This window comes from Tympanuchus pallidicinctus, unplaced genomic scaffold (genome assembly GCF_026119805.1).
Source record: "Tympanuchus pallidicinctus isolate F22 unplaced genomic scaffold, pur_lepc_1.0 scaffold2, whole genome shotgun sequence".
In the NCBI taxonomy this organism is placed as follows: Eukaryota; Metazoa; Chordata; class Aves; order Galliformes; family Phasianidae; genus Tympanuchus; species Tympanuchus pallidicinctus.
In genome coordinates, this window is record NW_026294721.1 from 11,417,964 (window position 1) to 11,432,419 (window position 14,456).

Genomic DNA, 14,456 nt, shown 5'->3' on the forward strand with positions numbered 1-14,456 from the left:
TAGAAAAAACGTGACAACTATTCTAGTTATTGGAGATGCACAGGCTGTGACTTTTGCACATAAATGCAAGTATGATGGTAGTTACTTCAGGTATTAATGTTTTCTCTATTTTGTATCCAAACACCTCGTTTGAAGACTGTCCATTCAAAGCAACTTTTCAATACTATAGTAGCACAGTGTGGGTCAAATGTGATCAGTTGCCAAAACTGCTTTCAAACATGGTCAGATTGGTTTCCTTAGCTGTTCCACTGCAAAATAAACTAATAACTTCTACATATTTTTATTAGTAAACAAAATAAAGCTAGTGACCCATTTATCCTTCAAATTACTAAAAAAATACAGTGGGATAGATTCTGACTGTACTATTAATCTATAAATTCCAAGCAACTGTTTCATTGTCTTGTGTGAATTAAACCACCTGACAGAGATCTGTTACATTTAAAAGCACAGCACTGATGTACTTTTAAGCTTATTTTTCCTTCTTAAGACCACATCCCTATGAAATAGTAAGGGTTTTCAAGTACAGTTAAAGCCATTAGACACACAGAATCACTCCCAAATGACAATCTTCATCTAAATTAGGATTTCTTAATCAAAGGGGAATAAATATTTTGAAAGAAACAAGTGTTAATGTCCAGGGTAATGATTCTCCCTCATCAGAGTTCTTGTTCTTTGCTCATTGGCTGCATTTATACCTTGTACATCACTTTTTTTCTTAACACGACTGTCTAAACTGTATTATGAGATCAAGAACATAAGTGAATTAGCGTTCATTCTCTAGTGTGCTGTATGGCAGGAGCTGAGCTCTTAGCATGAAGCTGAAAGACATACAGTTGGAGTAAGCAGTTTTCAGCATTCTTAATATAGGATGGACAGACGTGTCCACACACTTGCATTGTGCTTTGTGTTCAGACTGACTAAATATCTTTTGACTTTTACTACTTTTTGTACTTTACCATTGCCTGCAAATCCTGAGATTCATTTAATAAGCCTTCTACTGCAATCATCCTCTCAGTCAGGTCCATCATTATCTTTGCTGCTTCGGCACTTGAGCATTTTGATTGGTCCAAAAAATCCTGCTGGGCTTTATCAGTCTGCTTCCAAAAAGATTCCATCTGTTGAATATGAATCAAATAACAATCCGTTTTCCCTCATTAATAATCTGGTATTACGTTACACTGAGAGAGACAGGAGTCTACTATGAGATACAAGTCACTGAAATACAGACTGCTTTCAGTATTAATCACAGCATAAAGCTATATTTTGAGACTACTTATTATGATTTGTGTTGATGGCACACAACCAATATATGGTACGTTTGGACAATCTTGACTTTTTGCAATAGGAGTCATTCTGTGCAGTTCTCAAAAAGTTTAGTTCCTCATCTACTGAAGCCCACTATGCTGTTAATGAGAAAAGTAGAAAGGATAAACTTTTGTGGAGTTTCTTTATCTGTTGCAGTAGGCATTCCAGTCAAATATCACTTCTGCTGAAAAAGGAAAACTAAAAATATTGTTTTTCATCATCAAAGCCCTTCATAGCCACACACCACATAACCACTCTATTAACTATGCTGGAATTAAGCACTTTATGCAGTACTGGCACAGTGCATGTGCCCATTCTAATATGCTATCCCTAAGGGTAATATCTAGCTTTAGGCTCTGATCCCACAATCACTTCTAACTGTGCACAACTGTGGATATTCTGTGGGCTCCAATGGGATTAATAGTATGCATTAAAGATTTACATTAAAGATCTGTGAGTTTTGTAGTTATGGCCATGAAAGCCTTTCTATTCCTGGGCAAAGAGTGGATTAGTTCAGAGTCCTGATCTGCATAGAGGAAATAATTTTAAAAATGGATGAAAAGCTTCTGCCAGCACAAAAGTGGCAGACCCACTGAAGGATGGCTGCCATCAATGAATAACTGCCTCATGTTGCTTGGCACAGCTTTCATAGAGCTATCACATGACTGACTCTCAATTCTAAACAACAAACTTCTTAAGGAATAAAATTAAATTGCAAAAGAAACTTCACATGGGTCTACTATTGTTAAAAGGACTTCCACTATAAATCAAAACTGGGAAAATTACTAGTGAAGCGCTTAACCATCAGCACTAAAAAAATATTAACTCCTCTACAAGACTTTGATAATAGCTGTTTAGTTCAGGGCTGATATGCTGTGGTCAATCAGTGCTGGCAGCCTGCAGAGTCATCAGTCTGACTTGTCATTCTTTCATTTTTATCAAGAGTATATTTGTTAAGCCTCAGAAATGGGATCAGGAAATAGCCTACCTTTCAGAATATCCAATTTCTTGGAAATGAATACACTGAATGCTTTTAACCCCCAGCTTTTTTGAAAGTAAGCTAGCTTGGATGCAGTGGTACTACTGAAGATTAGTACCTATAATCGGATAATATTTTCTGCATAAAACATAGGTTTATCATATGTGAAACTACTGGAGTAAAATGCTCTGCTGTAGCAAATATGCAAAACATACTGAAAGATTGTATTGCAGTTATTTTCTTAGTAATTATTTCTGCTGAAAAGAGTATTCTTCTTAGTCTTTTAGTTATGTGGCATTGAAGAAAAAAGGTACTATGATAAAATTCCTGAAAGTCAGGCTATACCTAGGCTTGAAATATGCCTCATCATCTGACAAGTAATAGGCGTTTCTCATATCTAAAACAGTGTGATGCAACTGTGTGTATAAAAACATTGGCTATCAAAAGTAGTTAGAAATACTCCACTGGAGCAATATAAAAATGCTTTCATGTACCTTTTAAGTACTATGACTATTCAACACAACAGTTAATTAAAAAAGCATTCCTCATCAGGAGAATAATATTTAAAAAGACAAAAATTAAAAAGTTACATTATCTATTATGTGCTCAGAATATTCCCTTTCTTTCCTTTCTAAGTCTTCTACAGTCTGGTATTCTGAATTATGGGCTCCTGACATCTCAGTATTCTGGAGTCTGGAATCCAGTTGCTTCTGTAATTCTTCAAAATCCTGGGAAGAAAAAGTGATTTGTTAATCACAAAAGTACATTATTTTTAATTTCAAGAGTGAATTGGTGTCAGTCCTTGTACATGACAAAAGAAACCGAAAAAGTGTTTGAAAAGCTGTTTCTTGGTAATGTGCTGTGACAAAGAGAGAAAAAGTATCTGGCACTTAATACAAATATTATAACCCTATTAGCATGAGTACTGCTGTCTATCTCTGCTAAACTCAAGTTTTGGTAGATAGTAGTCCATGAGCTTTTTTAACTGTGTCTAACCACAAATGTTTTTTAACAGTGCCCAACTTAAATAGCAGATGTGAGCATTACAAGGTCTGTTTCGAGTACAGATATGTATCCAGATACAGTGTTTCCTTCAGAGTGGTTACACACAGGGATGAACACACCTGTAATGCACATAAAGAACAAATTACAACCCATGCAATTATCTGGGTTTTCCAATTCTTTACTCTATGGAAACCAGGATGAATTTTTCCAATAGCTAACAATATCAACAAGTACTAATTCTCTGCCCTTACTTAGTAGCTTGATAATACAATGGACAGTCCTACAGTTGCTTAAATATGCCTTATGTAAACAAGCTTTTTTTTTTTTTTACATCACATGATTTTGGGTGTGAATGCATTACCTCAACACCTTTATGCTTTAAAGAAATCTAACCAGGTTTTGACAAGGTTCACAAACAACTTCATTAAAAAAAAAAATCACAAATTTTTCTTATGATGGAAATAGAGGAAAATCCTGTTTAAAATCAATGATAATATCCTTGATAGCCAGCCTTTTTCTTTGTGAGTTATTTCAGCCTGAAATGTGCTATATTTCCATGATCTCTTTCTCCAGAATACAGGGCACAGAAATCCCATATTGACACTTAAACAATTAGGCTACTCCAGTGATTACTGTAACTAATAAACAAAATTTAGTCATTGTCTTGTTGCAGCTCGGCTACCTATATGAAAACACCCAAGCTGTCAAGCATAATCCAAGGTTTAGCTATGCTGGGAAACGCTATCTTTTTTTTATATTTGTTTATAATTTGAAGTCATTAATTGAAGTCCATTAGAGGTATTTACACACCAAATCTCACTTATTATTTAGTAACTACAATTAACTAATAATATCAAATGTAAGGATTTAAGAAAGACAAGCAATTTTAAGGCTAAAGACATTCTGCTGTAATTGACATAAACATTCTGTTCATTGGGAAAAACTGTGGAGATTTGTCACTGATTAACAAACCATGGGACTGCAGAAACAAAATATTGACAACTATCTGTCAGCTAGCAAGCTGACAGACTTGACTTTAATGTCTAAATGTGAAGTTTCATGAGTATATAAGAAAAAAAGAGTAACAATTACTGTAAGAACAAATGAATACTGGACTAGGCTGCCTAGAGAAGTGGTGGTCTTCCATGGGAAATACTGAAGACTTGGCTTGACAGGACATTGGAGGCCCTGCTTCCTACAGAAGATTGGACCAGATGATCTTCACAGATCTTTCCAATACAGACTTCCTGTGATGCTGATGTGGAAAACAGAATGGGGAAGCAGTAGCTCTCCTATCTTTTTTTTTGTACAGCCTTCTAGTAATACTAAAAAAAAAAAATGAATCCAACTGAAATGTACATTGACTGCAAAAGTATGTCTTTTAGTTCACAAGTGAAAATGGATTTTGATGAAGGACAAAGAGGAAAGTAATTGCATTTTCCCCTGATAGGAACACTGAGTTTTCTTCTAATACTTATTCCCTACTGCTCTATCACTCTCAATGATACTGGAACCTGACAAAGACTTGATAATTAGAAATTAGTAAATTTGAGAGAATAAGGCTCAGAATGTTCTCTTTACTTGAGTGGGTTCAACTACAAAATATTCTTAACAGATTAAAAACATCTGTTTTGATCTCTTCAGATAACAACTAAGAGGAAATGAGGACAATGTAATACAGAAAACCAAGTAGCAAGACAGTTTTACGCATTTCTTATTAAATAGATTACAAAGGTCATTGCTGTTTAAAAATGTAGGGGAGATAGCCTGCCATGGAAGCCTCCATGAATTGGTGGAATTAACTCCTGAATTCCGTTGTCTGCAATACCAACCAACACTTACATTTTTGAGAATTAAAAATGTCTTCTTGAACAAATCATCAGTAATCTTCTTCTTATGATTGAAGTCTGCGAGGTATATTTTGAGAATCTGAATGAATATCTATTTAAAAGGAAAGAAAATTGCAAGTATTGAATAAAACCAACAGAATTTATCACAAAGTCTATATTAAAATTAATCAGTAAAAACTACATTGAAGCATAAGCAAAACGGTAGAGACACCATCAGCAATTCCACAGAATTCCCATTATGGAAAATTTGTCTTCAGAATATTGGATGATGGATTTACGTTCAAATGAGGGCAAGGACATAATCTGACACACTTGAAACTACCCTTTATTGGAGAGTACCTAGACCACTTAAAAACAGAAAGATCTAAGCTAAAGGATATTAGCATATTCATTATAATGATTTCAATTGTATTATGCCAGATAGAGTATAAAACATTTTTTATATGAAACCTCATATATAACTCAAAATAACCATCTCAAATTCTAACTACCTTTTCTTACAAAAAATACAACTATATTCTAGTTCTGTTTCCTAAGTTTGAAATACTACTTGCTTCAAATGGACATTTTGAACCCTGGATAATTTGAATAATCAAATGCCTTGTCTCTTTCAAAATGTTATTTTAGAGACAATTCAAGAAGACAATTCAATCTTTGCCTTCATCTTGAAAGATGTTACATAAGTGCTAAAAAATAGATGATGAAGTTGCTTGTTTTTAAACATTTATATGCTTTATGTTTCTAAATTAAATATTATAAACAGCAAAATCTGGAAAATATTATTGCCCAGCAGAAAATAATTAAATGACCACGTTTTGGATCTCACTTGCCAATGTTTTAGACATAGTTTTGTGAAGTTTTGAACACAAAACACCAACACATCACATACTGTTTAAAAAAAATAAATAAAAGGCATGGGGAAAGAAAAGATTCAAGAAAACACTTAAGAAGAGTTGTTTTCCTTTTCCTAGACTGACTCTAAAATCAACTTCGAGTGAGAGAAACAAGTGGAAAATGAAGGAACTATTCCCTGTAATCATAGCTTTTTTTTTTTTTTTTTTCCTCCCTGGTTCCCTGCAAAAATACAAAAAAAAAAAAAAAAAAAAAGCAAAAATACAGAGCTATTAAAAGCTCCAGGTAAAGGTCAAAGTCACCACCCTCTTGAGGTCATTTCTTGTGGGCCACAAAGTCAGTCAAATTTTCCCAGTGTTTCTGCAGCTACATCACCATGTTGTTAGTTTACCTTCTTTTACAAATTTATGACTAACTTTAAGATTGAGTTTAATATTTCGTGGCTAAACTGAACTTCAGTCTGGAAGCTAATCTCAAGTTCCCTTTCTCATTTGCTTACAGGGGAATCAAATCCATCCGGAGAGAAATTGCTAGGGAGAAACTTGCCCAGAAAAATCTCGCTCCTTGAAATATTCCTAATGCATTTACCAAATTGTATCACAAATGACAAGTCTGTTCAAACTTAAGAGATTGGGAAGGAAGGTGAGAAGAAAGCTATCCAATTTATGTCCAGATTTACATTACCTCTGCTAAAACTCAGTAATGGAAATGATTCCATACTTGATCTCAACCATGCACTGTTAAATAATTGTCTGAACCAGGTATTCAGTGGCTTTGTGTAAATCCCTTTTTTTTTTTTGTTTGTCTTGTCAGCTTTGAATGCTGTGCCTTGATAGAGGTAGTCATCTTTGGTTTAAATGGGTGTCTTAATTCCTTTGTCCTACAAAATCAGGATGTTCTACTTAGCACAAAAGTACTGACTTGGCTGAACTGAATTTTCAGTTTTATTCAAATAGCTTACAGTCCCTGGAGTTGCAATGCCCAAGAATTTCCTTAAAACATTATCTTATCTATTACATATATTTTTTTTCTGTTTTTATAAACTCCAACTGCTATGTTTTATTCTCTGGAGTAAGATTTAAAATTGTTATGTTATTCAGTCTGACTTCTGTATTTCACAGCCCAATAGATTTCATTGTATTTTATTATTTTTGTGAAGATCATATACATGCAGAACAGAGAGAAAAAAATAAAAAGAATACTGCAAAGGTATAATTCTGCTACACTGCTCATCCAGTTCATGTTGATTATTTCCTAATCTAATATTCAGTTAATGGTTTCAAATCCAGTAACTCTAAATGAGACATGAGTACCTACCACATGTTCTTCTTTTCTAAGCTCAGTATCAAGAAGCATGAGATCTTTTAAGAGAAGACTGCAAAGGCAGAGCTTAACATCAAAACTAAAAGAAAGATGAAAAGAAGTTTTAAAACCAATCTAAACAGAGGTCACACAAAAAAGCAGCATTGTACAACAGTTTCATTTAATCACTAAATTCTCCATTGCCCCTAGAAAAGGAGGAAGATCATTTCTACAGTGCCTCGTAACTCAGACAAAAAATATCTCTATAGAAGTAAGCAAATCAAAATAGTCCTTATCAAAAGGCATGGTTAATATGGGGATGAATGGCTACAAGAAAGGGGGAAAAAAGCTTCTAATTAAAACCGTTAAAATGTGTGGATATTTAGAAAACATTTTTCATTGTATCTTCCTCAAACCTCACAGTGACATACACCTAATTTTCTTTATTTTTGCAAATGAGAATACAGACATTTTTTCATTTAGGAATACCTCACTTGCATGGTGTAGCTAAAAGAAAAAGAGCTGATAGTCCATTTGGATTAGCTCTACTTGCTAATCCCTTGTGCATCTGATAAATGTACAGTTTTCCTTGAACATAATGTGAACTGTTCCTATTAAATCAAGGAGAATGACCACTGTCGTCTGCTGTTCTCAAGATACCAGCTGTATTACTTGATGATGTGCAGTGCAGAAGGCTCCATTAGCTTAGCAATAATCTACTGCATGAGTGAAGAGTATACGAGGCAAAAGGGGTCTCCTTATATTAATGGTGACAATACCTTTCACAAGAAAAGAAGTTCTGATTCCCAGAATTTCATAAACAAGAAAGTGACTTTCAGGGTATGAAGCGTTTTTCTAGTCTCTCAAACCACTGTTTTTAGGGTTATAAGCCTATAACTCTGTCCTGTGGTGAATGTATGCATTCAAGCCCAGTCTCATTTATGCCAGACCTTTTTGAAATTGTTTTGAAAATTGCCAGAGCATACCAAGAAACAATCAGACAAGGGCTGGTTTACTGCTTACCTCTCACATGTGAGCACTTCAGGGAAGCAGGTTACCTTGAAGAAGGCTCGATCCTGAAATCTGTCATCACTTGTTGTTGAATGTATTGTTGTGGAGGAACTACAGTCCTCTTTGTCTCCCTGGCTAAGGGATTCCAGGCTGCCTGACGTAGATGCTTCCGTTACCTGATTAGGCAGAACTGCCTGCTTTGGATTCTCATGCAAAGATGGATTGGATGAGCCATCTGCCAAAGGCTACAGTCAAAAAAAAGTTTTACAAGGTTAATTAATACAATTCAATCTTGAGATAAACATCTCATTAATTTGCAGCATTTGCTTCCAAGCAAAAAATTAAACAACATACACAGTAAAAGTGTTTCCATGTAAATTAATGTTTATCATCCCAACAGGTTTCTGCATTGCCTGGAAAAGTACTCATCTGATGAGATTATCTGCTCTGAGTCTTTTTTTTTTTTTTACTGAAGTGCAGATCTTTGTGTGCTTTTTTCTTACATCTCCTTGGGCAGATATAACCTCCATTAATGTTAATGGGAAGAAAAGGTTGCATGACTGCAGTGAAAATTCACTGGACACAACATAAAAGCACTGTAAGTTTCAGAGGGAGATGAAAGTAGCTGATGCCTTACAAAACAATTCCTGAGTCAATGGCCTATAAACAAACAAAGATCCCTTTGAAACAGATTTGGCATTAAATTTTCTTATGATACTTGACTGCAATTTACTTTGACTTAGAACTACTGCCATTAATATTTACAAGTCTAAAACCATACCCTAAATTTCTGATTGATGGGATAGATGACTTTTGCCTTCAACGCAAATGCTGTAACGTTACTGTTCAGAGGAGACTCATTTTCCTGTGTGCAAAAGAAGATAAAACAATTCAGATTAGAGAATAACAGTGGACCTGACAGTTGTTCACTGTAAATATTCCATGCCCCCTTTTGATTATATAACTTAGACATTCCAATTGATAACTGTTTATTGACTATTTCAACTTAGGTGTGAAAATTCTTCTCCTAGTACTCATTCAGGCCAAGGTATGAAACCCAGAAAAGAAAACTGCCATCACCACTGCTCCAAAATATTTTATGCCAGTAAGGGAAAATGGGCAATAGTTTCACAATTCACAAATTCACAAGATATTTTCATTTCCCTTCTTTGCTCTTTTAGCAGTAGCTACAGATTTTGTATAACAGACTGAAATAATCTTGATAATAGAAAATACTGAGGGATAAGCTCCACACATCATGGCTGTAAATTCTGTCTTCCAATTTAAATAAAGAAACAATAGATCAACAGATTAAATAAAACGAGTCTTTTTTTTTTTTTTTTCCAGAAAGAACTTTTATAGTGCAATCCTTTGCCTTTAATCTAGAGAAAATAGCAATGTTCTTCCAGGGAACTTTTTATAGAAAATGTATTCTTTTCATAATAACCTGCTATCTCATGTTGCTTGACTTTCTGCTCCTCCTCTTTCTTATCCACTGCCCAGAACAATGGGATAATCAGCTCTGTTTCGTGAGATTATGCAAGTCCAATTAAAAGGTCAGATTTATGCAACAGACAGAATAGTTAGGAGATTTCCTGTTCTAGCCATTTTAGTGTTGGGGATTTTTGTTGGTTTTTATTTTTCATATGAAATTAAAGAATCTGACTTGTTAAAACAATTTTCTTTACATAGATTTTTTTAGAATGTATCAAAGCATTACTAAAATCCAAAAATAGAGATAAGAAGAGAGGAGTAAACTACGTCATCTGTTAGACTCTTATCACTGCACCTTTTTATCTCCATTTCATTTATTTGCAGAATTGCAATTGCATTTTTGGATTTACCAATAGAGTAAAAAGCAAGGGGCTCAGTATGTAAAACATTTTCTCATGCTGAGTAGCCCCACTGCTATAGCATACATTCAGGAATAGAAGCTGACAGATTCATTGCTCTGAAATGGCTGGAGGCAACGCAGCTTCAGTCCACAGCCATAAAGCTGTATTACAGTGTGCTGGAGCTAATGCATTCTGCTTCTCAGCAGGCATGAGTAATATGGAATTATTATTAATACGGTAATTATGGTATTATTGCAGCGTGGAAGGTCTCAGAATGAAAATATCTGTTTTTCTGAAGGCTTTAACCTCACTAAAAACATTTCGCCATCTAAGCTTCTCCCTGAACTGTCAATTTGATAGTAGTAAAAGCCAAAGCCTCAGGGAATTGGAACAATCAAATAGAAAAAAATATATATAACTTAGAAGTTTGGCAAATAAATGGCAGAAAGCCCTTTCAAATAACAAGGCTACTTCTTAACGTGTCACAAATGAGCAGCCTTGCTTGGGATATATACATAGTTATGAAGGATCACCTTTTAAAGGCTGTGATGCATTTTCAAAAAGAATGATAATATGCATAATTTTATACCACTGATAAGTTTTCTCACAGGATTTGCACTCCAAAAGAGAATCTAATCAATCCTCAATTGTTATGCTGTGCTTTAACTCACAAAAAATGACCAAAATAGTTTGCAACAGTTTTTTGAAAACAAAACTGAAACGAAGAGCAATTGTCTGCCAGAATTTAAACCAAGGCTAAAATGTTTACAATAATGTTTTCTCTTTGTCCTGGAACCATTCCTCACTGAAAGCTAAGCACCAGGCTCGCTGGCTTTAACTGACACTCTCTGCATGTATTTAGTTTATGTATAATAGTGTTATCTGAACTGCACATTTGTTAAATATTGCTATCCACAACTTTTAACTTAAAAAGTGCAGTCAAATCAGCATTGGGTGGAAAGCAAACAGCTACAACATCGGAATCATTCTCGTGTTTACTTTGAGATTACCACAAAAAAAAGTGAGTGATTAGAAGTTCTCACTGAGGGTTCATTTAATTTATACCTTCTCCCACTCTCTTTCCAAATTACTTTTCTATTTGTCCATGAATCCCAGGGTACCACAGTGCTGTTCAACTACTTGTCATTTCACTTCTGCACTGTGTCTTCAATTGATGGGAGAGTTCCCTATATGAGAAAGACATTGAAGATACTGTTTTTTAATGTACTCAGTTTGGTTTATTTATTCTATTTCCTTCCACTGATCTACGCAATCCAACTCAGGTCTATATCCATACATTAAGGAGGCACTAGAAAAAATTACTTGTTCCAGATGAGACCTGATGAGGAAACTTTATCACTCTCAAATTTTCTGTAATAAGACTTCTCAAGGAAAAAATTCCATTATGAACCATCAGGACTGATTTCAGTACTTAAGCACTTCTTCCTTTTTCAGTAGTGCGAACATTTTCCACCAGGCAAAACTAAGGAAGCCAGTGACCAAAGAGATCTCAGTATCTTGATGGAAATGTACAAGGACAGTTGCCCAAATTAAATGGAATTCACAAGGGAAATGAATGCCTGAAATGACTGCTTTCGTAAGAAGCTATCACCACTCATTCTCTTCCCACAATTTCTTTGAATGCTTTTTAAGGGCTCAATTGCAAGTCCACTACAATCAAGACTGTCTGGACATGGCCCTTAATGTGCTGATTAATATGTTCAGCAAAATGGACATACGCTCCAAAGAACCCAGCTTTACCTCCAAAACCATCTCCTCTTTTGATTTATAGGGTTCTGCTTCACTTTTGGTGAGAGGATTCTCTTTTCCATCGCAGTTGAAACTTTCCAGAAGTCTCTGGGAATCATCTTTCTGAAATTCCGAGATAAAACAGATAAAATATAACTCTGAGATCACACAGAATCATCTGAGGATATTCAGGCTACTCTCAAAGACTGTTCATGTCTCCATTCTGAAAATGATTCCAGTATCAGCTGGAAACGATAATTTCGGAAAAATACAAACTAAAAACAAACAATAATTTTATACACACAGGATGCATTCTTTTAAACTACTGAACTACTGAATTTGATTTGTCATTGTAGAAGTAAAACTTTAACCCAAAAAGATAATGTAAACGTGTCAAATTAATCCATCTCAACACTATACTACTATGGTGACAAGCTCACAGTCTTTGTTCAAATTCTTAGTTAAAAAAAGTTAATTAAAATAGTTTGCAATTGCTTGCAATGAGTAGAATGTACAGTATTTTTTGCATTACCTGTCATGAGAAATACCTCCTAAATGAAGTTTTATGTCCAAGAAAGTTCCTGTTGAATGAATAACCATCATAAAGCATTCGCCATCTTCCTTCTCGAAAAGCAACACATATAATTGGTCTTCTCTTTCTTAACAAACACATCCTCTGGTCTGGACGCAGACTACAAAGGCATGAAGTGCTCTGCTGCACACATGCTTCTCTGCACACTAGCATAGACTAAAGTAATAATGAGGTTAATCAGTGCATCCAAAAATAGCACTGCAAGGAATTTTGCAGTGAAGAAGATGGCAGCCACCCTACCCTGACTACTTCTTTCTTTTACTTTTCAGCTTTTTATTCCACTGATTGCTTTTTCATGTAGTCTAATGATATGGCTTTCGCCACTATGCATGTAGCTCTAATGGGAAATTTCTCCTTGAATTATTTGGTCAGTTGGTGTATAAAGTAGTCAGTTTTCTCAGTATATAGAGAACTGCTTAGACTGCTTAGGGTTTGAATAGATTTAATTCCTTATGACTTGCCTCTATCGCCTTTCTGGAACACAGATGCTCAGGAATACAGATCATGTTCTTAGGTTAGTCTCCAAGATATGGTGAACTGAAGACACTGTTTCCCAAGAACCTACTATATCACAAAAGAACAGCTACAAGTCCACTTCAGCAATATTAGCACTATTGGTCCCAAACCATTCATAAAACTTTGTCTAAGTGACTGGGAGCTGTGGAATTAGCCAAGCTGGATTCACTGCTGTATATCGCATCACTGCCATTCCAAACTAAGAACTTGCTTTCCTCAACTTAATTCTTTAACTACTCACTCTCACCCCCTATTCATTTCCACTCCTTTATATATCCATTGTGTAACTTGAACAGTATTTGCAATTTTCCAGGATTCATTTCTTTTCTGCCAACACTTCTAATCTCATCTCCTTCCTCTTTATTTCTGCCCTCTTTTGCACATTTGCAACTCCTCCCAAACAGTATCTACAAAAACAACCCAAGTGATACTGACCTTCCCTTTTGTGTCATTAAGAAGCTGAATAAAACTAAGTTTAACTGTAATTACTGTAATACTGCATTAAACTAATCTAATGTCATGAGACAAATTCCAATCCAAAGAGCCTCTAGCAATGATGTTCAGTATAATAGGAGAGTTTAATTGATAGAAATGCATACTCAAGAAGTTCACCACAGTGTCTGAAGCTATCATTGAAAAAGTTCTATAAAACTTTCCTTGTATGCACAGATCCTCAGATCAATAAGGCACTGCATGCATTCAAGTACTACATAAAGAAGTGATTAACTGGGGTTGTGTGACAAACACTGGTAGCTTACTGTGGTTCTCCAGGTAAGCTTACTGTTCCTTCTGCAAGCTTAACTCACGTGGTTGGGATACGCTATCCCTGCTTTTATTCTGGATACAGAAGGCTGTAGAATTATAATTATACAGAAGCTCCAGTATAGTAGTTCCTTTATTATAGTAGTAACTATAACACAGGAAGAATGCTACCAAATTAAAGCAACTATATAGTAAGAATACTGCATCCAGGAGGCTGTACCACAGCATAGCCGAGGCAGACAGGGTGTGAAAGTGAATGGTATAGTCTAAGGTTGCCTTGTTTGTTATTTGGAAATCAGACCCTAGGGCACAATCTGACTGCCCTGCAGTGTGCTCTGTATGTGGCAACTTTTAGAAATAAACAACTTTTTTACAGCAGCAGCATTGATTTTAATAGCATTTAAGCACCTCAATGCATTTGAAGACCTGGGCCAGAGAGAACTGATAGCTTCTATTCCCTATTGATGTAAGTGACAAAAAGGATAACATTGTACAAGGCTATGTTTGAGTTGGTAGTGATGGTACAATAAAGATACCATCTATTAAGACAGGAAACATGAGAAACTGAATCAGAGAAGCTTGCACTCGCGCCGGTTGCATTGATCCACTATTTGAAGCGAACCCATTGTTAGGGTAAAGTATGGCTTCAAACAGAGCTTCAAATCTTCCACTTGAAAGCAGTTGGGAGGATTCAGTGG

At 35.3% G+C, this 14,456-nt stretch overlaps 1 protein-coding gene across 2 annotated transcripts in view; it reads right to left on the reverse strand.

The window, feature by feature from the left end:
• The window catches only part of EVC (EvC ciliary complex subunit 1), a 51,310-nt gene that overhangs the window by 36,008 nt on the left and 846 nt on the right, over window positions 1-14,456 (reverse strand). For both annotated transcript variants that reach the window (XM_052681654.1, XM_052681653.1), the window contains exons 2-8: window positions 11,901-12,011; window positions 9,086-9,169; window positions 8,317-8,549; window positions 7,309-7,393; window positions 5,132-5,230; window positions 2,875-3,012; window positions 957-1,115 (exon numbers count right to left, since the gene is read on the reverse strand). In XM_052681654.1, the coding sequence (XP_052537614.1) occupies window positions 957-1,115; window positions 2,875-3,012; window positions 5,132-5,230; window positions 7,309-7,393; window positions 8,317-8,549; window positions 9,086-9,169; window positions 11,901-12,011 (909 nt within the window). The remainder of the gene's footprint in view (window positions 1-956; window positions 1,116-2,874; window positions 3,013-5,131; window positions 5,231-7,308; window positions 7,394-8,316; window positions 8,550-9,085; window positions 9,170-11,900; window positions 12,012-14,456) is intronic.